Below are 26,850 nucleotides of genomic sequence, written 5' to 3' on the forward strand. Positions count from 1 at the left end.
GCTGTAAATGTGCCAGTGTTAGCCAAAGGCTAATTTTCAACTGTAGTCCTCCAGCATGATGTTAAAAAGACCTCAGGCCATTAAAAAACACAAAAACAGAACACAGAAGTCATAATATATAAAACAACAAATAACAAACAAAAACAGGAACACAGATGTCATAACATATAAAACAACAAACAAAAACAGGAACACAGAAGTCATAATATGTAAAACAACAAATAACAAACAGATAGCTAATAATTCATAGCGAAAAACCGATATGTACAGTGCAATGTGATACAATGCAAAATAGTTGATCGACAGGCTATGGATAGTGAATAGACGAAACAATGCAAGTCCATGAATCATTGGCATAGTGTATATGATAGGCCTATATGAAGTTATGAAGTGCTGCAGTGCCCATAAAAGTCGTCACAGTAAAAGTCAAAATTTTGTTAGTTTCATCTCTCCCAATTTAACTTATTGTAACTTGTCAGGGGTGGATAAATGGAATGGAGGTGCAGCAATGCAAGGACTAGAAACAGGATTTCTTGTTGGAGCTGTGCTAAGATGGATTGAGAAACACAACGAAACCAATACATACAGTGCAAAATAATACAGTTGATCATTGACATAATGTATCATATGAATATAATTAGTGAGGTAATAAAGTGCTGCAGTGCTCATATAAGTGCTGCAGTGCTCACAACAGTTTTCACTGTAAGGGTTAAGTTTAAGTTGAATTTGAGTAATTTAGAATGGGAGAAATGAGCTGTCAAAGGTGGATAGATGGAATGAAGGTTCAACAATGCAAAGATCAGAACAGGATTTCTTGTTGGAGTGTGCTGATTTTACCCATGTCACTGCACATGTCCAGGGGTGGTCATGTGCATTGACATGGGGGGGGGTATATACAGTCAGTTAACAGTGATTACACGTCTGATTTGCCTTGAGCCAGTCTTTCAAATGCCTTTTAAAAATTAGAAAAGTAGAGCAGTCTCTCATGGAGGTTGGCAGGCTGTTCCAGATTTTGCTGCCTCTGACTGATAGAGCAGTCTGTGAGAAGGAAGTGTGCCTAAATGAAATTTCACAGTCTCCTCTTGTAGTTGCTCTAGTGTTGGTACTGTTGATGGATTTACGTTTAAAAAACTGACTCAAGGGTGGGGGTGCAAGTCCGTTCAAGATCTTATACACACAACATGCAAGTTTGAAAGTAATGAGATTGCCAAGCAAGCCAGGCAAAGACAACTTTTGCTCCCTATGACGAGGGTCTTCTGGGCTCTTCATGACCAATACCCCCATCCGGGGAAGATTCTTACTTAGGAGATTGACTTTGAGTTCCAAGTAACCTATATAGGGGATTCCCAGTCCATTTGCATCCTTCAACTGCAGCCAGTTGCACTGTCGCAACTTATATTCACCTTGTGACTGAAAGTGCTCTATAAAGAAATCTTCTGTAATAGTGGAGACCATAGACCCAGTGTCCAGTAAACTGTGAAACCTCCCATGCTAACTTCCACTATTGGACATTCTGGACATCAGTTCAGGTGGACGTTCATCTTGGTTACTTGAGCCTGAGCTTCCCCCTCCTGGTGTCTGGCTCCCCACACCAGAGGGCACTAGTTTTCCTGCGGCCAAACTGAGGTGGCCACAGCATCGTTCATTTGTAGTGTTGCTTGGTGTCCTGAGCTTTTGGTGGAACCTACAGCAGACTGCATTTGGGCCCTACAAAACTGTGCTATGTGTCCTGCCTTGTTACATCACAGACAAATTGATTTACCATCTGCTTGAAAACGATAGGGTTTTGAGTTTCTCCCCTCTTTTTGTGAACTTTGCATGTGTGGGGTTGTATTTAAGATGCCTATATGTTTCATAATGGCATCTAGGTGTTCCTACTGTTTCCTAAGGCACTCTTTGAGCTCAGCTAGGTCATTATGAGGTGGCACAGTCATAGCATTGGTCTCAGCTACATCCCTGTCTCCTGAATAGGTGTGTATATTGCAGGAAAAAGCACGAGACCTTTGCCTACTCCCATTTCATCCCTCTTCTGCCCACCTGATGGCAATACTACGGAGCATGGTGAATGACATAGTAGAGTTTTTACTGATGCTCTGTTTAAGCTCCCTCCGCAGCATGTCATCATGTACGTATTCTATGAACTGATCACACAACAGGGTACCCGCGGATCCTTGAAAAGTCTTAAAAAGTCTTAAATTCATGTATCTAAAAGTAAGGCCTAAATTAAATTCATTAGAAATGTCTTAAATTGGTCTTAAATTCATTACTCAAAGGTCTTAAAATTGTTGCGGAAGGAATATTTAATCTGACTTTCTTTCTTTTCTTTTTTTTATTCTCGCGGCACTTTTCTGTGAGTGTCCATGCGCCGTCCAATAACGGCGCGCGCTGGCGGTAGCACATACACAATGAATGGGTTTGTCGGCGGAGGTCTGCGCTTTGCGCGCTCTGTGTGAAAAAGGCTTAACGGCACGCACTGGGCACCTGGCACTCAATATGCTACTGTAGTGGTTTGTTTTCCAGACATGTGAGTATCTTTGAGCAGTGGAAGTTATTATTTATGACTTTTTACTTGTCGGTAGTGATTTGTTTTCCACAGAGCTCTACGTGCGAGCATTTTACTCGCATTTGCGACTAAAAATTGTGCCAGCAAAAATCATTCAGCACGCAGTGTGAGTCCAGATTTCAACCAGCAGCAGAAACGAGCAGGGTGCGTGCTGTGGCCGTGCTGCCTGCTCTCTCCGGTTTTACGCCAGGCTCGGCTCCTTTAAAAGACTCCTTGCGAAGCACTCCTCCAAGGTTTTTTTCCGGACCTAATTATATTGCGTTTTGGCGACCGGATCTTTGCTCTCAAACCACAAAAAGACGTGATGGCACAATAGTCTCCTTCAGTACATTATTCTATGCTTTCTTTTGATTTTTACATTGGCTAGTCATCCTGTTTAATTTGTCTTCTGATTAAATCGGAACCGTTAAAACAAGTTGTAGGAAGCCTCTGCAAGTAATTGGTTGCTGGCAGACACTCTGTGCTGCAATAAAATGGTTCATCGGCAGTGTCGTGCACTGTATAGCCGATGCGCTGCTGGTTCTGCCGGCCTGAATAGAATATAATGTCTATAGCCTACTGTTGTGTAGGAGCATTTATAGACTGAGCTGAGTAGTGATGCACGGGTCGTCCCTTAACCCGTGGGACTTGCAAATGGACCTGCGGGTCGGGCAGCAGTGATCATCTGTTAAATCGGTCTGTAAATGATATTTTGACATTATTATTATTATAATCTATTAATCTATAATCTATTACTGACATGGCATCCGACGGTACTGATGCGTTGAGCAGGTGACAGTCCGCGGTCGTTTTCAAAACACACTTGTGTCACGCACTCCAAAATAAACTTTAAACAATTTATTGTACAAAACAGGGGAAACAAACTTTGACAAAAACGGTTCCAGTAGCCTAATTTCCTCTTTGTTGGTGTCATGACTGCCCAGTAGTACCTGGACAACCGGGCCATGGCGACACATAGGTATGTGGCGTGTCAGAGGAGAAACGAGCCGTTCACATTTCTCTCTTTGTGGCAGGTAATGGTCCACAAACCTCACCGCACTTTAGGGACTGTTCTTATGAAGGGACTGTTCTTTACTTGTCAGGGGAGGAGGGTGGCTGGTTGATTTTTATTTTATTTATTTATTTTATTTCAATCCCCCCTATGTTAATCATATTGATGCTGTTTTTCTATGAATAAGTCAATAAGTAATTTATTCCATTGAAATATCATTGATGTATTATAGAAAAGTGATTTATCTTTTTATAAATGACAAAAGGCACATCTGCCTCATTTTTGCATTTTTGCTGTGGTATCATGATACTACTCAGAACCGTGATACTTTCACTGGTATCGTACCGTGGGTCCCAATTTTGGTACTGTGACAACACTAGATGTCACAACCATTCCATTTGGAGTTGCGCAGTGAAGCGGCTCTGGTGTCGCTTTAAAAAAGTGTTCTGCCACTTCTAATTTTACAAATTAAGCACTGGTTATAGTACAGCGGGATCCCCCAACCATCGCTTATATTTATAGTTTTTTCGGTCTTAAATTCCATTCAAGGTGGCATTAAAAAGGTCTTAAAAAGTCTTAAACTTAACTTACTGAAACCTGCAGATACCCTGCACAAGATCTGGTCAGAGTTAGGAACATCACCAGGTGTCTTACAAATGACCACATCCATAAGTGACTACAAAACATGAGAATAGTCTCTCAAAGATTTACCTTCCCTCTGATTGCGCTGGAAAAACTGAAGCTGTGCAGCAACATAAGACTGGGAGCAACCATAATTTTCAGTCAGTATGGAAAATATCTTTTCAGAACTGTCTCTGTTGGACTATGAAAATCAAGCTCTGCTTTAGCACTCCCATCTAAGTTGTCATAAAGGAAAAGAACCTATTCAGCTTGGGACATTTGTCTAACTGCCAGGCACCTGAGAGCCTCTTCAATCCTTTTTTCAACAGTTATCAAATTAACCGACAGTTTATCAGAAAATTTTGGACACTTTCGCTCTCTTGGAACATACACAAACTGAGTTGGTACTGGAGCAACAACAGGAGTAGGTATGCTGACACTTGCTGAGGTGGAGGCATCAGGCTCATTAGATGGCCCTACTTGAGGTGAAGCAGTCATTTGGTTTGCCACCTGTGACTTCAATTCTGTACGACATCTATTGCACGTCTGTCCGTCCTGGAAGAGGGATTCCTCCTCAGTTGCTCTTCCTGAGGTTTCTACCGTTTTTTTCCCCCGTTAAAGGGTTTTTTTGGGGGAGTTTTTCCTTATCCGCTGTGAGGGTCATAAGGACAGAGGGATGTCGTATGCTGTAAAGCCCTGTGAGGCAAATTGTGATTTGTGATATTGGGCTTTATAAATAAAATTGATTGATTGATTGAATTGTTCATTTTCAGCCTGAAGTTGCCATACCTGGTCCATAATGGCTTCAACATCCTCCATACCACAAAATAGTCTTAACTGGAGAGGATTTGAAAGGTCCTGGAGTTGTTTAAGCTGTTCCTCTGTTGGTCGTGATTGCAGCTGCCACCACTGTTTTTCCCACTACAATTAGCTATGGTTAACACTATACAACTCAGGGCCAAAAACAAAGAAAACTGAAGAAAAAAAAAAAAACAGCTAATAAGCCCTGCCGACAACGCCAATTGTGACCAAGTGATAGTAGGTACCTAAAACTCAGAATAAACTGGAACCAGAGACTGCTATACCAAAAAAATAGAGATTTTATTGACAATGTACAACAAGCAAGGTAATTTAATAAAAAGCTTAAATTAGTGTCAGTCAGTAAGCCAACAACAATAGGACAAAGAAAATAAACAATGTGAGGCTAAGCTGCACATTCAGGTGTGTGTCTCAGTGCAGGAAGAAAGGCCCAGGTGAGTTTCCCGCCCCCATTTGTAGACTCTGCCCCTTGCCTGGATCCTACTTCCTGCTACCTTCCCTTCCACACAGTTAAAACACATCTAAAATACAACAGAAAAACAGTGCAGAGTTTGCAGCAGAACATTAAAAGACAGAGGAAACATTAACACTCATACGCCTGCCTAAACAGGTAGGTTTTGAGGTGGGACTTGAAAACTTAAATAGAGTCAATGTTCCTGATGTCAGGGGGGAGGGAGTTCCAGAGACGAGGGGCCCATGGTGGACAGACGGGCTGGGGGGACAGTCAGGCTGATGGAGGAAGCAGACCTGAGAGACCAGGTGGGGATATTGATGTGTTGGAGGGCAGAGAGGAATGAGGGAGCGAGGTTATGGATGGCCTTGAATGTATGGAGGAGGATTTTATAGTTAATACGGTGTTTGATGGGAAGCCAGTGGAGCTGATGTAGAACGGGGGTGATGTGACTGATGAATGGTGTTCTGGTGATGATACGGGCAGCAGCGTTCTGGACCAGTTGAAGTTTATGGAGGAGTTTGTGGGGGAGACCAAAGAGAAGGGAATTGCAGTAATTACTGCTACACAGAGGGAGGAGGGCGGGAAGGTGGAAGTAGGTTTGGAGGAAACGTAGAGCTGGGTGTCGTCTGCGTAACAGTGGAAATGGATATTATGTTTAATATATATATATATATATATATATATATATATATACACATATTACATTTCAAGTGGGAGGAGGTAAATAATAAATAGGATAATAAGGACAGAGCCCTGGGGAACACTGGAGGAGAGGGGGGATGGATGGTATGTGTATGATTTCAACTGGATGAACTGAGTACAGCCAGAGAGATATGAGTGAAACCAGTCCAGGGGTGTGTCAGTTATACCAATGGAAGCTAGTCTGTCAAGGACAATGGAGTGTGATATGGTGTCAAAGGCTGTGCTCAAGTCAAGGAGGATGAGGATGGATAATAATCCGGAGTCAGCTGCCATTAGGAGGTCATCTGTGATTTTAGGGAGGGCCGTTTCTGTGCTGTGGCGGGGGCAAAAACTGGACTGGAACTGTTCGTAGAGGTTATTGTTGGAGAGATGAGCCTGAACCTGTGCCACTACCTTTTCCAGTATTTTAGAGTGAAATGGCAGGTTGGTGATGGGACAAAGGTTGTTGTAGTTGCTGGGGTCTGAACCAGGTTTTTTCAGTATCGGTGTCACTGCAGCAGATTTAATAGATGGTTGTGACAGAACCAGTGGTCAGGGAGGAATGGATAATGGCGGTTATCAGGGGCAGCAGAGAGGGAAGGGAGGCTATAACCAGGGAGGATGGCAGGAGGTCAAGTTGGCAGGTGGATGGCTTGGATTTCTGGATGACTTCTGATAAATTGGCGGCAAAGGGGAGTTGGAAGCATGAGAGTGGTACAGAGAGGGGGGAGTGGAGAACTAGAGGAGGTGAACAGCTGGACATGTGGGGGGTCAGTTGCTGGTGGATAGTAGTTATTTTTGAGTTGAAAAATGACATCAGGGAGTTACAATGGTCAGTGGAGTAGAAGTGTGGGGGAAGGGAATCTGGGGGGTACAGTGTGTTGTTGACAACTGAGAACAGGGCCCTAGTGTTCCCAGCACCAGCAGAGATTATTTCAGCAAAGTATTGAGATTTGGCTGAGGAGAGGGCATCTTTGTATTGGAAAATGTGAGCGTGGTACATCTGCTTGTGAACAGTGAGTCTAGATTTTCTGGAAAGCCACTCCAGCTGACGTCCTTTGGCTTTCAGCTGATGTAGGTGAGGGGAGAACCAAGGGGCAGAGTGGGGGAATGAGACAGTCCAGGTTTTGAGGGGAGCGAGTGAGTTCAGCAGAGTTTGGAGACCATCATTGTAAAAGGAGACCATCATTGTAAAAGGAGACCAGCTGATTCAGGGTGCATAGGTGATTGATGATGGGGAAACTGTCAGTGCCTGTTGTGAGGTCTGTTAAATTAATGTTTTTTATGTTGCGGTAGGACATAACATGTGACTGTTTGGTTTTGGATAGTGACAAACTCAAATTAAATTAAAGCTGCAAGCAGCTGCGATCGGGCCCTTGCTCTCCCGCGCCACTGTGGGGGGCCAGCAGCACACATCACAAAAGCGGTTATGTGAAAACTCAGATTAAGTTAACCCTGATGTGGCATGACGTTTCATCTTCCTACTCCAAAAAAACCCCTATGGGGAGGTGTTTTTGAAAATTTCAAGGGGGCGCTAAAGAGGCATTTTGCCCCCCCCCCCCCACGGGCTATGCCCCTATCAGGTGAAAGAGTTCGCCATTCTTGACCTGTGTATCAATTTTCATGAGGAGATGAGGTCGCTGAAGCCATCAAGAAGCCAAACGTATTTGCTGGTGAGGGTGGCGCCATAGTGGCCACACCACTTGACATAGAGAAAAGCTTTTAATAACTTTTGATCAGCATGGTGTCTTCAAAATGCCAAATGTATTTAGTGGCGAGGGATCGATAGTCGCCACGCCACCACATTGACACCATTAGACGTAGCTTCACAGCATTCATAAAGTTGCTTCATCAACTTGTTCTGCATGCATTAGAAGTGGAATGAAGTTGATGCAGTCAAGTTTGTGGCATTAGTACATGTTAAAGTAAAAACTGGTCACTTTCTGTTACCACCGGGGGCACTATGAGTAAGGTGGGATATTAACATATCGGGGCGTTTAGGGTGGAGTCATCATCATGTCCAGCAAGTTTGAAGCTGCTGAAATCAAGTATGTGGGTGGGTGAGCCGTTCGAAATTCAATGGCAAGAAAACGGAAAGTCGCCAAAATTTGTCATGCCCTAGCGGCCATTGCCCTTGACGTAGAGAAAAGCTTTTAATCATTTTTGATCAACATGTTCTCAGAATGATCTGTAGCAAATTTGAAGTCGATCGGACAAAATCCCTACAAGGAGTTCGTTCAAATTTAAGTTGGGGAAATCGCCGTAATGACAAAATTCAAAACAAAATGGCTGACTTCTTGTTGGGATTTTACCATGACGTCAGGAGACTTTGTGCGTCTCAGTATGATACATGTGCGTACCAAATTTCGTTGGCCTACGACAAAATAACCCCAATGGGGAGGGGTTTTTTAAAATTTGTAGGGGGCGCTATTTCAGCATTTCGCGTCGACCATGTGCAACCTCCCAAAAATTTTGGATGCGGCTGGACGAATGTGGAAAGTTAGAAGTATTTTGAAATTTGGGAAAGGGGTGAAATTGGGGCACGAAGTCAGGTAAAGAACAGTAATAATAATAATTAAAGCTGCAAGCAGCTGTGATCGGGCCCTCGCTCTCCCTCGCCACTGTGGGGGGCCAGCAGCACGCATCACTGAAGCGGTTATGTGAAAACTCAGAGTACGTTAACCCTGACGTGATGTGACATTTCATCTTCCTACTCCAAAACACCCCCTATGGGAAGGGTGTGTTGAAAATTTCAAGGGGGCGCTATAGAGGCATTTTGTCACCCCCCATGGGCGACGCCCCTATCAGATGTATGAGCTTGCCATTTTTGACCTGTGTATCAATTTCATGTGAATATGATGTCGCTGAAGCCATCAAAAAGCCAAACATATTTGGTGGCGAGGGCAACATCATAGTAGCCACACCCCTTGACATAGAGAAAAGCTTTTAATAACTTTTGATCAGCATGGTCTCAGGGGCTGAGGCTGCCGAGCAACCAGGGGCTGCGGGGAGACCCAGAGCAGGCATGGATTGGTGGTGTAAATGTGGGGCTTACTGGCCACTTTATTAGGTACACTTGTGCAATCTAATACGATCCAATACAACAGCTCTGCCACACATTCTACGTTTGCAAAGCTTTTACATTTTCAGCTTTTGTCAGAAAGGTGATTATTTTACTTTATTATTGAGGCCGTAGTGGGTGGTGTTGGTGTACTGGAGTGCAATATATTTAAAAGTGTTCCTAATATTTTGTCCTCCTCAATTATACAAAATTAGGAGGCCACCCCAGTCCATCACCACCATTCACTATGACCTCAATAATAAACAAAGTAGAATCACCACTTTCTAGATGATGTCAACAATAACTGAAAATTTATAAGCTTCAGGGAATAAAAATCATGGTATAGTTGTTCTACTGGATTGCATTAGATTACACAGGTGTACACAAAGTGGCCAGTGACTGTATGTTATATACATACTGATTTCCTCAAATAGTAGCCGGGGCTACTATTAACAAAAAAAATTAGTTTGGGACCAGGCTACAAATAGGGGCAGGCTACTATTTGAAGGAGACTTTCAATTAAAAAAATTAAAAAAAAAAAAAAATCACAGCCAAATTTGAAAATACAAATACTGTATTTTTTTTAATTTAAACAGCAAAAAATATTTATGTAAACCTATCTTTACAGTAAAAAGGAATATTTTCTATATAGTATTACAAAGAAAGTACTGTATTATTTATAGTAACAACGTTTACATTAACAGTAAAAATAGTTTTTGGTGTTTTTGTAAATCACCAATATTTATTATTGACTACACCACAGTGTACTAGTTGTCCTGCCTTGAAACAGTGAATCATCTCATCTTCTGTCCCATCTGCAGCCACTGTGATGCCAAACACCTTTCAAGACAACATGCCACAAATTAATTTTAAAACTAGGCTACATTCGTGATAATGACTTCTTATCTCACAATTTTCATTAGGAATGGCAATTTCTTTTTTTCCATTACTGGCAAAAATGGGCTTCCATAGATAAAGATGGTTACACACCCTAAGCAGGCATCATATGCCAGCTGTTTCCACTTGCCACACAATAAATAGAACACAAGTCTTTAAGCTGGTTAATATTTTCTCCATCAGCTATCATTCTAAACAAGACTGTTGCCATACATATAACATGAATCTACCACATTATTTACATATTTAACAATGACAAACACAACACAGAAGACCCAAAGCAACCACATTGACTACATCTCCCAGAAAGCCCAGCGCTCTGGGAGCATGCGCGAAGCAGTCTCGAGAGGGCAGCACGGACATGTGAAGACACGGCCTGTGTTTACATACTGCACTAGCCTTGGACTAATACATTCATTGCATGAACGTCTTGAAAACAAACCCCGTTTTTCATTTGGGGGTTCCCAGTCTCGACCGATTCACATCTCCATAAACGTTCAAATCAAACATGTAAAGTTAATTTCCTAACCGCATAGTCACAGATTTCACACTTACTACCAATGTGCAATACACCTCCCAACTGCTAAAGTGGCGCTGTGGCGCAGTAGAAAGCCGGTGCACTCATTCATTGCAGGACGAAGAAGGGGTGAAGAAAATTTCAAGACATCCCGAGATAAAATGCATGTTTATTGAACAATACGGATATACAAACACATGGCAACCCCCGTACACCTGCACGTGCACGAAACACAACACAATGCTCTACAACAGACCACGGAGTCAAACATTAGTCCACATTAGCTCAGCGAGTGTTCAACCACCAGCATGTCTCAGCTAACATCAACCACCGAGAATGCTCCCGGGAGTTAGCCGAGTGCTAACCGAGTGAGATGCGCTATACACACATTAGAGGCTGAACGCTTATAACGCTAATAAACCACAAATTATAAGTTACCTAAAGCACATCGGGATAGCGTGGTGAACGTCAACACACAACCATTTATGAATAATTCAGCCATAACAACTGTGTGGCACAAACTCAGTGCTTTGGTTATAAATAATGTCGGGCTCAGTTCGAATATTGGTCATGGCCAAAATAAAGATAAAGATAGATAATTAATGCGTTCAAGGTCTTCTGACTCTTTAAAAGTTGACATGGTGTCTCTAGCTCAAAGTATGAGGGACAAGAAGCGGTTGAAAGTCGATGAGTTTTGAAGAGGATTTGAAGATTTTCCAATTTACTTCCATTCACACTAATTAGACTGCCACCAGAGCGCCACCTATTGGCCGATTTGCACCAAATTTTGCACAAACTCTCGTCGGGCCATGGAATACAATGAGCAAAAGTATTGTGGTAATTGGACTGTATTTGGTCAAGATATGAAAGACTGTCTGTTTTGAAAACAATGTGCATGAATTTGTTGTTTTATATTTTGGGCGTTTTTTGGACTCAGATGCTTCATGCAAAGTTTGGTGCAAATCAGTCAAATCGCCTAGGAGGAGTTCGAAAAAGTAGGTTTTTCATTTGTCGCAATTTAGCAAATGGAAAGTTACCGCGGAAGTGGGCGTGGCTTACACCACACAATTCAGCTGAATTGAAAGAACACATAAATAGAAGGTTTAACAATGTGCGACATATTATGTGGGAGTTATTAGCCAAAAACGCTTTTGCATTGAAAATAGCGCCACCTGCTGGTCATTTTTGGTGTGTGAGTTACAAGGGCCAGCCGGGGAGAGAGCGCACTAATTATACATCATGTTTTTATACATCAAATATACACCACAGCATTTAACTTTCAAATAAATCAAAAGATAAGTGTTTGAGACCTACTTCCTGTCACCACTAGGTAGCACTAGGACTATCAGGAAATATGGTCATATAAATGTTTTCAGGGCAGGACTAATATGAATCATCTGAAGTTTGATGGAGATCAGAACATCTACGGCAAAAATATAGCAATTTTCTGTTTCATGGTGAAACATCAAAATTAAACCCTCTGCAGCACACATAGACACTAATGATATGTCATGTTTGTGTACATCAAATACACACCACAGCACTGAAATTTCAGGTTAATCCAAAGATAAGTGTCTGGTAAGAAGTACTTCCTTTCACCACTAGGTGGCGCTATGACTATCACGGAATATTGTCATATAAATGTGTTCAGGGTGGGACAAATATGAATCTTGTCAAGTTTGGTGGAAAACGGACCATTTACTCCAAATTTATAGCAATTTCCTGTTTCATGGCGAGACATCAAAAGTAAACCCTCTGCAGCACGCGTAGACACTAATGATATGTCATGTTTGTGTACATCAAATATAGACCACAGCACTGAAATTTCAGGTGAATCCAAAGATAAGTGTCTGGTAAGAAGTACTTCCTTTCACCACTAGGTGGCGCTATGACTATCACGGAATATTGTCATATAAATGTGTTCAGGGTGGGACAAATATGAATCATGTCAAGTTTGGTGGACAATGGACCATTTACTCCAAATTTATAGCAATTTCCTGTTTCATGGCGAGACATCAAAATTAAACCCTCTGCAGCACATGTAGACACTAATGATATGTCATGTTTGTGAACATCAAATATAGACCACAGCATTGAAATTTCAGGTTAATCCAAAGATAAGTGTCTGATAAGAAGTTCTTCTTTTCAACACTAGGTGGCGCTATGATTATCAGGAAATATGGTAATGAAAATGTGTTCAGGGCAGTACTAATATGAATCATGAGAAGTTTGGTGGAGATTGGACCATTTATGCCAAAGCTACAGCAATTTCGTTTTTCATGGCGAGAACTCAAGATTCAACGCTCGGCAGCGGGCGCGCCATTCAACATTGGGCAAATCCTGTGATAACTTTTGGTCACAACGTAGTCACGCTTACATACACCAAGTTTGGAGCCAATCTGATTAAATCTGTAGGACAAGTTTGTTAATTTACAAGCCCTGGAAATGGGCAAAAACGCACAAAAGTGGCACAAGTAAATTCAAAATGGCGGACTTCCTGTTGGGTTTGGAGCATGGCTCCAAGAGTCTTTTTTGTACATAATAGAGTGTCACAGGTGCCTACCAAGTTTCATACATGCAGGTCAAAGCAGCTTTGGGGGCTGCTTAATTGAAATGTTCTAGTGGGCGCTGTTGAGCCATCTTGGTGCATCAAAGCACAAAAATCACATCAGACAACAGGACTTGCGACCTGCGATGTGTATGCCACGTTTGGTGAGTTTTCAAGCATCCCTTGTCCCTTCAAAACAACATCGTGTTTGATGGCGAACAAGGCGGCGCCACGGTGACAGCGTTTGATGAAAACTCAAAAGCTTCATTTTTAAGCATCATCAAGGTCTAAGGACTTAGACCAGCAAGACTGAGGTGGGTGTGATTAACCTGCTAGAAGCGGGAAATCAAAGAATGTATAAAGTAGCTTTCTGTTGCCAGAAGGTGGCGCTATGGCAGTGATTGAAAATTCCTCTGTAGATGTGTTCAGGGCTGGACTGTCATCATATGTGTGAAGTTTTGGCAAGATATTCCCACGTGGAGTCAAGTTACAGCAACGTTTATCATCACGGCGAAACATCAAAGTTCGCCGCCAGGCCGTGAAAACTCACAGTTTCCACAATAAAGCATCATCAACATCTTGTGACTTTTTTCACCAAGTTTGAAGTGGATCTGGTCAAGTCTGTAGGAGATGTACATTAAAGTCTAAAACATGACATTTCCCATTGCCAGTAGGGGGTGCTATGTTTATCTCTAATTATTGACATGTAGATGTGTTCAGGGCGGGACTGTCATCAATCCTGTGACGTTTGGCCAAAATTGGACCATGTATGCTGGAGTTATAAACTACTTCTTGTTTAGTGGCGAGACCCCTAACTTTGACGCCATCCCACGGTCACACGCATTGACGAAAACTCAAGCTTTTGATAACTTTTCATCTTCAAGGTCTTGGGATGGGACAGACCAAGGTTTGAAGTCAATCGGATGAAATCTCTAGGACTAGTTCATTCATTTATGACCCCTGAAAATGGCCAAAAATGCACCAAAATTGCACAGTAAATTCAAAATGGCTGACTTCCTGTTGGGTTTACAGCATGCCTCCAAGAGGCTTTTTTGTACGTCTCCGGGCGTTACATAAGCCTTGCACCGCTAGGTGCTCGGGCCCTAATAATAAAAAATCCTTGCTTTTCAATAGGGTCCTCGCCCCGCTAGGTGCTTGGGCCCTAATAATAAAAAATCCTTGCATTTCAATAGGGTCCTCGTACCGCTAGGTGCTCGGGCCCTAATAATAATAATAATAATAATAATAAATCCTTGCATTTCAATAGGGTCCTCGCACCGCTAGGTGCTTGGGCCCTAATAATAAAAAATCCTTTCATTTCAATAGGGTCCTCGCACCGCTTGGTGCTCAGGCCCTAATAATAATAAACAGCGCGATTACAATAGGGTCCTCACGGACGACTTTGTCGTCGCTCGGGTCCTAATAATAATAATAATAATAATAATAATAAACAGCGCGATTACAATAGGGTCCTCACGGACGACTTTGTCGTCGCTCAGGCCCTAATATTAATTCCTTCAGTTTCAACAGGGACTTCACCTGGCCTTCGGTCGTTGTTCGGGCCCTAACTAGAACTGCAAGCAGTTATGAACGGGGGCCAAGCCTCCCTGTGCAACTTGGCCCCTGTGCCCCACGGAGCCCATGGAAGTCGGCCCCGAAGCACGATGGGGTCAGGGCGAGCGCAGGGACACGGGCCGACGTCCGAGCCGTGGTATTTGCTGTAATGGGAGATGTGCCGGAAGTGTGAAAGGCTGAATGTGTGGCAATTTGGATTTATTGTAATAAATCATGCCCACTTTGACCAATCATTACTTAACTTTATGTCCAGCCTCAGGAGTGACCCCACATCATACTCACCAAATGTTGTTCAAATCTTGTTCTTGAGACTTGATGTTTGTGGGTTTTTATCTTTTGATAACTTTTGATCAAACACATCTGGAGATTCTATGTGCAAAGTTTCATGCAGGTGGTGCTTAAACTGTGGGAGGAGTTCGAAAAAGTAGGTTTTGGACGTGTGGCAAATTAGCAAAGAGATATGAGGTATGCAGACTTAGAAGCAGAAGCTCAGCAGTGAGGGTGGAAAACTAGGATTTGTCCAGTGGAAGTGGGGTGTAGGGGATTCATAGCAAGATCAGCTGTCTCGCTCCTGGGGGAACTCGGACTGCGGGGATAGAGTTTGAAGAAGACAGTGAAGGAAATGTCAAATGAAGCAGCTAGATGTAGTCAGTGGATTTGGATGTAGAGGGATAATGTCAGTTGGGGGCCAGCAGGGGGAACTACTAGACAGGGTACATAACTCCTTGAAATCAGGTGGAGAGATCCACCAATCAGTCCTCTCAGGAAAATCCAGGAAGAGGAAGGTTATTTAAGTGTGGGAGTGGCCTATCTGAATCCCTTCTGTTTGAGACGATGCTGCAAGGTGAGTGTGTTTGTTGATTCTGTGAGTTAATCTTTTCTATCTCCTTTAACTTTAGCTTATATTGGAGTTATGATATGTAGCGTGTGAAATAGGGTATGGTGAATGTGCTAGGAAAGGTAGTATCGGCATGGTCACTACCTGGAGCTCACATCAATGGAGCCTGGGTTTGTTGAAGGTGGCAGTGCTGTTTGGGCTGAGAAAACCATGTGTAATGTAAGGTAAAGGAGGTTGTTGGGTTGGTGCGGGGAGCAGTCAGAGCTGGCATTAGGGGAGTGTCTCTGGGATGTCAGAGATCACTGTCTAGCCTCCTGGAGGTGTCATGGGACCAACTAGAAGAAACACTGGTGAAAGGAGGTTCCTACCTGATGACCCCAAAGACGTGTTAGTTATCAGTGCTCACTGGTCTGTATAGTTAAGCCCTGACATAATAGCTTATCATAGGGCTTAGGAGGTTATTCACTGAGCGCTGATCCTTTATCTAAAGCACAAATTTCTTGTGTTTATTTGAACTGATTTGGCTGGGAGGACAGCAGATGGCAGCTCCAGAGACCCCAGCACCATCAATGGAAAATTGCTGATCCAGTAGGAGGGAAGTCCTACTGGATCAGAACCCAGTGCTGGGGTTTGCTTTGCAGGATTGATGTTGCTATCAAGGCTGTTCTAAATCAACATGTCCTCTCAATACCGCCCAACCTTGTTTTTTTACTTCACTTTACCCCACTCTTAAAACCCCAGCAAAACAAGTATGTTAGCATGGCTATGCTTCAGTGAGGTCTTAAAATGTTGTCAGATTTAGGCGGATACATTTGTCTCTACTGCTAGGTTAGGGAAAATTGAATCCCACTTCCCCTTGGAAATCAGTTGGACGCGAGTGGATGCAAGGTCAGACTGAAGATGGAAACAGGGTGTAATGAGTTGACAGTCCTGTTTAATATCAGGCAATGTGTTTGCCTGTGTGGCGTTACTTAGTGAGGCTGTGGATTTTGCCATATTGCTCATTCGGTCAGCTGGCTTACAAAGTATTTAGTGTTATTGCCTTGGCAATGTGCGTCCATGAATTTGGGGGCAGAGCTTCTGAAAGAGGACCTGTGTTTGTTTGGGTTTGGAGTTTTATGATCGAAAGTCTTTCTCCTGAATCAGACTCCACCTTCTGCTATTGGTTTTACTGCAAACTCAAATCCTCATTCTTTCTGTACTAAATTTAGCATCATGTGCATTTCCACATCTTTCCACAACAGTAATACCAAACTTATCACGCTGTTCACTTACAGAAATATTGCTTTTATTCACTAATTATTTTCAGTTGATTCTTCTTTGCCACTCTTTGGATCAGAGTAGAGTTGCTGTTATTGTAACGGGTCCATGTCATTGGTCCGACAGCCCATTGGTCCGACATCCCATTAGTCCGACGTCCCGTTGTTCCGATATGTGATTATACTAGGCTATACTGTATTTGTGTACCATAGAGGATCAGCAAACGCAACAAAAGTAGGTTACTGGTCGAGATACAAGTACCATAGAGAGAAGAGAGTGAAACACCATAACATCCTGTTATTAACTCTGGGGTCGGGGTTGTGTGGGGAGCTCTCCGTGGTGCTGAACGGCTCCCGGCGGGCATATTTCTGCCTTGATGGTGCACCATGACCGGCTCTGGGTCAGCTGGGAAAAGCTTGAGGCGAAGCAGGCTCACGGCTTATGTGTTTGCCACTTTCTTTTTCATTTTAACCCACACCATGATCTTTTCCTAACCCTAACCAAATGTTTTTTGTACCTAAACCTAACCAGACCTTAACCACAGGGCATCACGATGATTTTGGAACAACGGGACTTCGGAACAATGGGTTTAATATGGTCGGAACAATGGGATGTCGGACCAATGGGCTGTCGGACCAATGGGCAGACCCCATTGTAACTTCACTCTTTCTGCACAGTTGTTTCACAAATCCGCTTAAAGAAAATGTCCTCCCCTTCCTTAGTATGTCCTTAATGTGAAGTATTTAGTTTCATTGATGATATAGAATAACAGCAAAGGAACAGCAAAGTAGAAATGATTGCAATTCCTTAGTAAGAGAAAACAGTTTTATGTGGTGACCATGACATGACTCTGCTGTTGTTGTTTTACTGATGGTATTAGTTCCGTGGGAATGTAAACCAGAATAGGTAATTTTGCCAATGCTCAATAACTTTTTTGCACAACATCACACATTAGTGTGCTGTCTAGATGGAGGGCAGGCAACTGGAAGCAAGAAACGTAAGCAGATGTTCCGCCTGCTGTCCCAGCACACAACAGCAAACAGGATAGCACTGGCTATGATTCTGTGGTTGCCAGTGCTACTCTGTTTGTTGTTGTGTCTGGGGCAGCAGGTTGAGAGCAGCAGATGCCAGCAGACTCAACAAACTAATTCATAAGGCCAGTAATGTGGGGGTGGAGCAGGACTTTCTGGTGGCAGTGTCAGAGAGGAGGATGCTGTCTAGGATACATGTCATCTTGGACAATGTCTCCCACCCACTCCATGATGTGCTGGAGAAACACAAGAATGCGTTCAGTGTAAACTCATTCCCTCCATATGCACTACAGGTCGCAACAGGAAGTCATTCCTGCCTATTTATATTTTTAAATATTTGACATACTAGTGTAAATGTTGTACCATATTGTACATCGTTAAGTTTACATTTTTACATACTTTGTACCTATACTTCTTATTCTGCTTCTATAATTCCCTATGCTTGACACCAGAGCAACTGTAATGAATCACGATTTCCCCCCAGGGATCACAAGTATAAGTTGTGTTAAACATGCCTCAAGTTGGATGCAATTACAATGTGCTGTGACAACTTCTCTGTGTTTTTAAGAGAATGTCAACAGACTCTGGGAACAGTTGACCTAGTAGGTAGAAAATGGTAGCTAAAAGTAGCCGACGTTAGCTAGTTACATTAGCCTGACAGCAGTGCATCCATATTATTAGTGGAAATGTAAATGACAGTTACCCAACCAAAAGGAAGACAGCACTTGTTTCAGTTGTGGACCTAATCACACACAAAATAATCATAGTCCACAAGACTTTTGTACAATTTCATCGGCTCATCTTGTAACGTTAGTAACGTTAGGAGGTCTGGAGAACAAGGTATTTGTAATAAGGATTGTATCCACACAATGAAATTAGCACGTTATGGAAAAAAACATCACTTCACTTTGTTTCATACAGAACAACAGTTTCAATTTGTGACGATACTTGCTACCTTCAGGTTCATACAGCCCTTTTTATTGTCACTTTCCTCTATTTTTAACCCACACAGTATATATTTTTATCACTTCCTGCCCTCCTTTTGAATTTTGTTATCATTGTCATATGATTGCAGACAAGCTATAGCAACTGACTTTTATTACTGTCATTATTTAAATGCCTATTTTTATTCTAGAATTTACAATGTGCATCATTTTAGGCCTATGAGACACATAATAAATACTGATGTGGAATATATAATGTATATGAGATCTCTTCAGAAAGATATTTTCTGTTTATCCCCCTCAGCAGTGACCAGACCTTACTACGATTTCCTTCTGCGACAGAAGCACCCCTCTCTCCCCACTGCTTTGCCCAAGCAGCAGGTCTTCATGCTGGCTGAGCCCAAGCGCAAAACCTCCACCTTCTGGCACAACATTGGCAGATTGACACCTTTCAAGAAGTAAAGAAAAAAATCAGAAAGGAAAAGGAAGCTGTGGAGAGAAGAAACAAAGGAGAAGGAAGAGAGGAGCTCTCTGTTCATGCCTCAATAGACCCTTTTTAATGATCTATTTTCTTTCTTTCTATTCCTAACATGGCTCTAATGACAAACTGATTTATTGTACAGATGAGGATGGTTATAATGTTAAGGAGATTCTTTTTTGAAAGCACTTTATAGGTTGGTTAACAATCAGACTTTAGAATGGTCTCCTGTAGACACTGAGTGAAACAGGGAGAGTGGACTCTTGCTTAACTTACTACTATTAGTACTCCTACTCCTACTCCTACTCTTACTACTACTACTACTACTACTGTACTGCTATGAGTGACTTTGGGACTCCTGACTGTGTTGCCTCTATGAAGACGTTGGCTGTCAACAAAATTATGTCATTTGTTTCCACTGTTGTATTGTTTTACGATTTCACAGTTGCCAAGCGTTCACAGTGTCGGATGATTTGTTTTTATTTGTTTGTTATGTGTCTGTTTATGAAAAAAAGGGGAAAGACAGGGGTACTTTCCTGTGCTTTTCTATAAAGGCCCATTTCCACTGAAGAAGTTCCTGGTACTATTTGGGGGGCAGGAACTACTACAGAAACGTCCTCTCGCTCGGCCCTCTCAACCGCCGTGTCTCCACTGAGAGAGCGGAGTAGGAGGAAGGATCCTGTACGTGACGTAATCGTTGCACGACCATTTTGACCGGGGTGACGTAGGGGCGTAGGGACACCGTTAGCCATTAGCTGTGTCTGTAATAACTCCGGTCACGGTCCGTGAAAAAAATATTTTCTCCAGCGCATGTCTTAGTTACAACATGATTGAGCTAACTGGAGTAGTTTCATGTTGTATCCGACAACAGGAGGCTTTTAACAGATGACGTCCTGATGTCATCGTGATTTCCCAAAACTGAATAAATACCACACATAACAACACAAAACTGCTTTGCTAGCTCAATCATGTTGTAACTAAGATATCTGCTGGAAAAAATATTTTTATTATTATTATTATTATTATTATGATTATCTTTAGTTATTATTACAGACACCGCTAACAGCTAACGGTTAGCCGAGCTAATCTATGATAACCATGTTGTTATTTACAAAACGTCACATCCCGCCTTGAGTATATCCAATCAGCACCAAGTAATCCCCAAGCCCCAGCCAGGAGTTTCTCGGGGCCATTCTGAGTACCTACTCCGAGGCAGGGACTTGTTAAGCCCCTGTAAAAGTTACAGAACTCTGTCCTTTGGGGGTGGTTCCTGCAGTGGAGACACGCACCAACGACCCCCGGAAACAGGCCTTAAGTTTTTATCTGCCAGGGTTTAGTTCTGTATGCCTCTGGTGCATTTATGGTATTTGCCCCCCCACAAAAATACTCAACTCATCACTGATTGGGAATTTTATATTCAAACAAACAGCAGCAACCCACAAACACAACTAGGTGGCAACACACATTCCTTGAATCTGATCCATGACACCTCCTTAAACACTACCATGTTAATGAAAACAATCTGTTCTTTATTGCTTTCTTTTTCTTTCTTTCTTTCTTTCTTTCTTTCTTTCTTTCTTTCTTTTTAAGTGTCATTTGAAGTGTGTAATGGATGACTTAAAATGACACGCATGGATGTGATGAAAAAATACTGTGAAGAATATTATTTATCTGTGAAGAATCCTGTTCAGGAACTGAAGTGTCATCGTGCTACTAGGTTGACGGCATCACACAACACACACACACACACACACACACACACACGCTTTTATCTACCATTCCTTTTGACAGCCAGTGTTCCTGATCTGTGTATCTGGTCTCCAGTATAAATGCAGCCCACTCTGTCAGTGCAGTCAGCGAAATATGCTCCTTTTAACCTTTACGTTCAAATGTTTTAGCTTCCGACAATAAGGAATATTAAACATTCCTATGCTGTCAGTTGTGACTGTAAGTCGGGGTGATTATTACAATATTTTCACACTGAAGTATTGCACTGTTCGGCAGACATCACGGCGAAGTGTAGGCACATTGTGATGAAGCTCTGTCATTAGCTTAGCTGAGGGTTTAACTTTCATGTTGAACTTACACATGATATTCAAGTGAGGTTTAAAGGGCCATACCAGTGATTTTGTAAGTGTAACCTCCTAAACAGTTTTCATTAGCATGCAGTACATTTTTTATATTTTTTTCCTATCAAGATTGTCATACCCTATTCTTTTCTGTGCAGTATGAAGATGAAATTGTGTCATCCATCACACTGTACAAATCTGATTTCTTTCTACAATACTAGCTGAGGCTACAGATGACCCCGCCTAAGGCCAAGGGGGGGCCTATGAAAAGTCTATGGTTGACCCTTAAATGGGAACAAGTACAACAATTAACTTAGAGTTAAATAATTGACAATGCAAGTTATGTGTATTCATATGCTAAATAAATATAATTTTATAATTGAAACACATTTCAATGTCCCATCTGACCCACTCTGTCCACCTGACAGAGGGGTTCAGATGTGCAATACGCAGAGCTCACAAGTGTTGCCAGATAAAACAGGCAAAGCTAAAGGTGAGAAGTGAGGTCTTGTCTATGCTGTCTTGTCAGAAAGGGGGACAAATACCGCTCAAAAGTTACACTAAATGTTGGCGAGGAAAAAAGGAGTATTGTCATTTTTCAAAATAGTATATTTAAATATTTCTGCAATCTGTGGTCCCTAAACAGTCTTGGGATTACATAAAGTGGGTATGACTGGAAAACTGAGAGATGACAGCCATTTACTCTTTACACTATGTAAGTTCTGCACACAATTTGACTAATATTTAATCAAAGTAGCCCTCTTGTGGTTGAATGCATGAATGAATTTTCTCTAATCATTAACTGGACACACATGTGAGTACCTCTGCTTTTCACAAAAGGAAAATAAGATCTCAACACAGAGTTGATACAAACTTCACAGTGGGCATGGATGAGGAGGCCATTTGGAAAATGTTGTCCCCTGCCTATATTTCCTAATGGCTGGCCAGCTTTGAGGTAAATCATTATCTTTTATATACCCTGCATATATACCATGCATGCCTATTAATAGGCTGCCAATTAATTATTTGGCTACAAATGAACATAAGTGCAATTTATGTTAAATAAAAACAGGAACACTCTGTTTTCATATTTAGATTTTTGAATTAATAACTGATGAGGATGAAAGGGTGTCAGTTTCATAGTTATTTAATACATTTGACCAATGCATTAGTCAATTAACAGTTTTAAATACTGTCTGTTAAAGCCTTTTAAAATAATTATGGCTTTAATATGTTATGCATTTAGTTAAAAGGTGTATGCTGTGTTGTGTGTTTTGTGAAACAGCCAAGTGTTTATTATTTGTGCATATGTATGGTCAGAGGCAGTTCTAAATCTGTTCAAAGAGTAGGAACAAATTCCGGTAAGAACCCCTGGTAAAACCCCTGGTTTTTACTAAGATGTTTGTGTAAGCACACACTGTTTGTGAATGAGGCCCATTGTTCTTGTGATTGATAAAATACAATTGCTGATTGGAGGTCTGTGATGGGATGAAAGTCAAGCATGTAAGTCAGATGTGCTAAATGTCCATCTACCACCCTAATCTTCACACCTGTACTTTTTGCCTTGCTACATAAAGGAAACACTACTACCTGTATTGTTTCTGAACATCAGCATTGGAGGTAACCATGTGGTGCAGAGTTGTCCATATGGACATGATTCCTTTAAATACTGGAAATTATATTCTAACAATACTCTGTTTAAATTACATCAGCCCCCACAACTAGGGCTGGGTATCAAAGTTCAATACTTTTGGGGTACTGACTGAAAAATGTCCGTAACGCAGGGTATCAGCAATTGTCAAATACAGAAAAGTGGCATTATGGCATTAATTGCATGATAATTTTGCATATTTTTAGACTAGAATTTATTTTAGAAAAGTTCTTGCACAGCTGCTTTTTGTCAAGACAAAATTAAACACTACTGGATATCTCAAGTTTGGCTTATTTTGTAAAAACTGGTTTAATAGAAAAAAAACATCATATTCTTAAATCAATGTTATTGTGAAAGAAAAAGTTTCAACCACTGGAGGGCACTGTGTCACCTGTCATTGCTCACTGGGCCACCATAGATGGCTATTTCTCATGATTTATCTACTGCAGGTGTCTGCAGAGGTGATGTTCCTTGCTTCTCTCTGTAAGAAAATCAAGGACCTAGCTACAAAGGGAGGTGTTCAGGCCCAGGAGGTCAAACTTCCATATCAGCTTCTGGGAAATTATTGTGTTAAATGCTGTACTGAAAACAATAAACAGCATTCTCACATGGATGTTCTTTTTATCTAGGTGTGACAGAGATGGTGGAGAATAGAGGAAATGGCATCACATGTTCACCTGTAGGGGCAAATGCAAACTGGAGTAAAGTGAGGTCAGAGAGCCAGGATGTGGAATGGCATTTACAGTCGTATGTTCTACAAACAGTAAACAGTGGCTGTAGACTGTTGAAGAGTTTCAACACTTCTCAGATTGTACTAGAGGAATGAGACACCCCTGTCCACATGAAAAGAGGTTAGTCAGCTGGTCAGCTGTAGTCTGACTTTATTGTCTAGGGAACAGACATTAGTGAAGAAAATAGTTGAGTTTATCTGCAAAGTCTTTAGCCTAGCATGAATACTGACTTGTTTGCCACGTTTATGTTTTTATCTTACAGCGCCTCTGCCATGTCCTTGTTCAGATGGCAGCAGTAGATGGTTCAATAGCTTTGGGCCCTGGCTCTTGTGCAGCTTTTCCATTGTGGAGTCAATATTGTATATGTAACCCAGGTCTCTAATGGGTAAATAAAATGAAATAAGTCAAACTAAGTGTCTTATCCTTATATTCAGAGTATCTATATATACTAACTTGAATATTAAAGTCTAACCCGGTGAATGAAAATCACATGGGTTCAGTAGCCAATCAGACCCACGCTCAACACTACAAACAGGAAGCAGCTGCGTTGTTTGTCAGATGAATGGGGAGGCTGGAAGCGGAGCGTCTGCAAACGGCTATCCTGTGTGTATTCTGTGTGAAATCCTGCGAGGAACTCTGGTTGCATGAGGGCTCTTGACAGGGGGAAATTGGCCAGGCTTTTTGAAAATGGAGAAACTTGAGCATGAAGAACGCATGATGGCAAGCTAATCCCAACCTAATCTGGACCAAGAAGAACTGCAACCAGCATCTCACCTGCCAAGGCGGTAGGCCAGACTGCAGCCAGCCCCATTCATCTCTTTTCCCCCTTCACACGCACACACTCATTTCCTGGATCAACACATTAACCTCTCATTGACTGACTAATTGACTAATTGGAGTAAGTGACTGATTGACTAATTGACTTTTCCCCCATATGGACTGTGTTGATCAAGGGGAAGTGTGAGGAGGTCCACTCAAGCAAAGTAATCTTGAGTTGGAGTATTGGTTGTTTTGGTTGCATTTACATTTTGTTTTCTTCTGGTTTAATAATCTATTGAATTAGTGGAAAGAAAAAAAATACTGGTCCTTGAACATTTATCTTGTTGGATCCAAAGAATTTAATCATCGGTGCACCAGATTCTAACAATCAGATTTCTGATCAGATGTTAAGCTATCTTTGTACAGTGACAACTTTAGTGTGTTACACACACACACACACACTGGTATTTTGCATAATCTGATTTATTATAATTTTTTTGTACTGAATATATTTTTTTGTATGGCCACTCTTTTTGTTGTTTAATTTATTTATTTTCCCTTTTTCTATATCGTCAATACATGGTACCTATAAATCACACTCCAGTCTCCTGAGTCTTCTTTAATTTTGCCATCATTGTAATTTCTCTTCCCCAGCCGAATCTGCAATCTTCTGGTTTCACTAGTCCATACACTATCACCAGTTTACTATGATCATCTACCATCTACAGTTAACATATGCCACATATAGAAGACGACATTCACATTTGCCAACAATGTCAGATGGTCATAGATGTATACGTGTTTTCTTTTCCAAAAATGGACACATACCAGTATTTAAAGTAACATTTAAAGCTTAACTGGCATTTTTCAATATGCACCCATTTTTCCCATGTGTTTTGGGGTAGGTGACAGATTTGAACAACAACTTTTGAAATTGGTCTGCAGGAGCCACCAGCTATGTAATGAGCTGCGATGTGGGGAAAATCAACACCATCAGTCGACCCAGTTTTCAAACTTTACTGGGCACTATTGTCACAGTGGCATATGACCCTGTGATGTCACCAGGCCAACAAACCTCAGCTTCTTGGTTTGGTATTGGGCTCCAGCTCCTGAACCGCTGCAGAAGGTTCTTGCTTATGGACCTCCTCATGGAACACAGCAAAGACTGCATCTCGAACCACAGTGCTCTCCAGCTTTCAACTGCTGGCTACCAAAAGCAGCACACCACAAAGCAACTCTTCCCTCCATTCAAAGATTGGTAATGTAACCACTGGGCATAGCAAGCTAGTGCAGATGTACAAGCAGAGCAGGACTGTTAAGCCCTATCAATTCATGCTGGGCTAAAGGCATGTGTTACATGTACTGATATGATGATATTGTAGTGGTATGAGATACCACTGCCACACTGAACACAAGTCGCGGCTTCACCACGCCCTTTCTGGGCTATTAGCCTATCATTGTTCAGGCGAAGGGGATAAAGGAAGGCCGTGTCCCTCCTCCTGACCCCTCGCTTCCTGCCTCTTCGCCCCGCCCACTTCCAGGTCGTTGCACTCGCTGCTCGCTGCAGAACACAGGTCTGGCGTCTCACCTGCAGTCGAGGTGATTATCCAGGGTGGTCTATCGCTGCCAACCGGAGCATAGCCTGCTGCACATGGGATACGCGGTGGCTGCCTACCCCTGCTGCAGTGACTCTCTTCAACCCTCTCCCTCTTTGGGTGGATGCCAGTTCTACCCAGCTGGCCACCAGAACACACGGACGCTAAGCTAAGTAGGAGCATTGCTGTTTAATTATGGTCTTTTAGCCACGGCTACTGCTACCGTTGCTACTGCTGCTACTACTCTTAGCCACGGCTACTGCTGCCGCTGTTACTACTCTTAGCCACGGCTGCTGCTGCCGCTGCTACTACTGTTACCGCGGCTACTGCTGCTTCGCTGTTGCTGCTGCTTCGCCGGCTTGGACTGGGCTTCCTGTCGGCTGCGTGTGTGTCAACCTGCTTCCTGCTGTCGGCTCGCTCTCCTGCTTCTGCGAGTGTGGTGCTGCTGGATGTGTGTGGCTGCCGCTCGTGCTGACCTTGTTCCTTGTTTTGTTTTGAGGAATTTATTGTAATTAAGTTTCATTTGGGAGGGGAACTCCTCAGTTTGAGTTCTCAGTTATTTGTGTTATATCAGTTATGATGATTAACTGTTGAGTTGATATCTCTGGCCAGAGACTCCTTAGTTTTCTTTGTGTTTCTTTTGTTTGGTTGATTCATTATTGATCTAAATCCATATTTGTCAGTTTATTAATTCATTACAATTTGTTTCCTTATGTTATGGGAGATTGTTTTTTTTCTTTCTTGTCCTTGAGCCTTGACTCTGTGTC

General features: G+C 42.1%; 1 protein-coding gene across 4 annotated transcripts in view; it reads left to right on the top strand.

The window, feature by feature from the left end:
• The window catches only part of arhgef4 (Rho guanine nucleotide exchange factor (GEF) 4), a 377,437-nt gene extending 352,366 nt beyond the window's left edge, over positions 1–25,071 (top strand). For 2 of the 4 annotated variants that reach the window (XM_049565770.1, XM_049565771.1), the window contains one exon: positions 19,105–25,070. In XM_049565770.1, coding sequence (XP_049421727.1) covers positions 19,105–19,262 — 158 coding nt within the window. In that variant the 3' untranslated portion in view covers positions 19,263–25,070. Of the gene's footprint in view, positions 1–19,104 lie in introns of all 4 variants that reach the window. The other 2 variants (XM_049565768.1, XM_049565769.1) reach the window with 2 other exon arrangements.
• Positions 25,072–26,850: the final 1,779 nt, after the last annotated feature.

Source organism: Epinephelus fuscoguttatus, linkage group LG21 (assembly GCF_011397635.1).
Source record: "Epinephelus fuscoguttatus linkage group LG21, E.fuscoguttatus.final_Chr_v1".
Taxonomy (NCBI): domain Eukaryota; kingdom Metazoa; phylum Chordata; class Actinopteri; order Perciformes; family Serranidae; genus Epinephelus; species Epinephelus fuscoguttatus.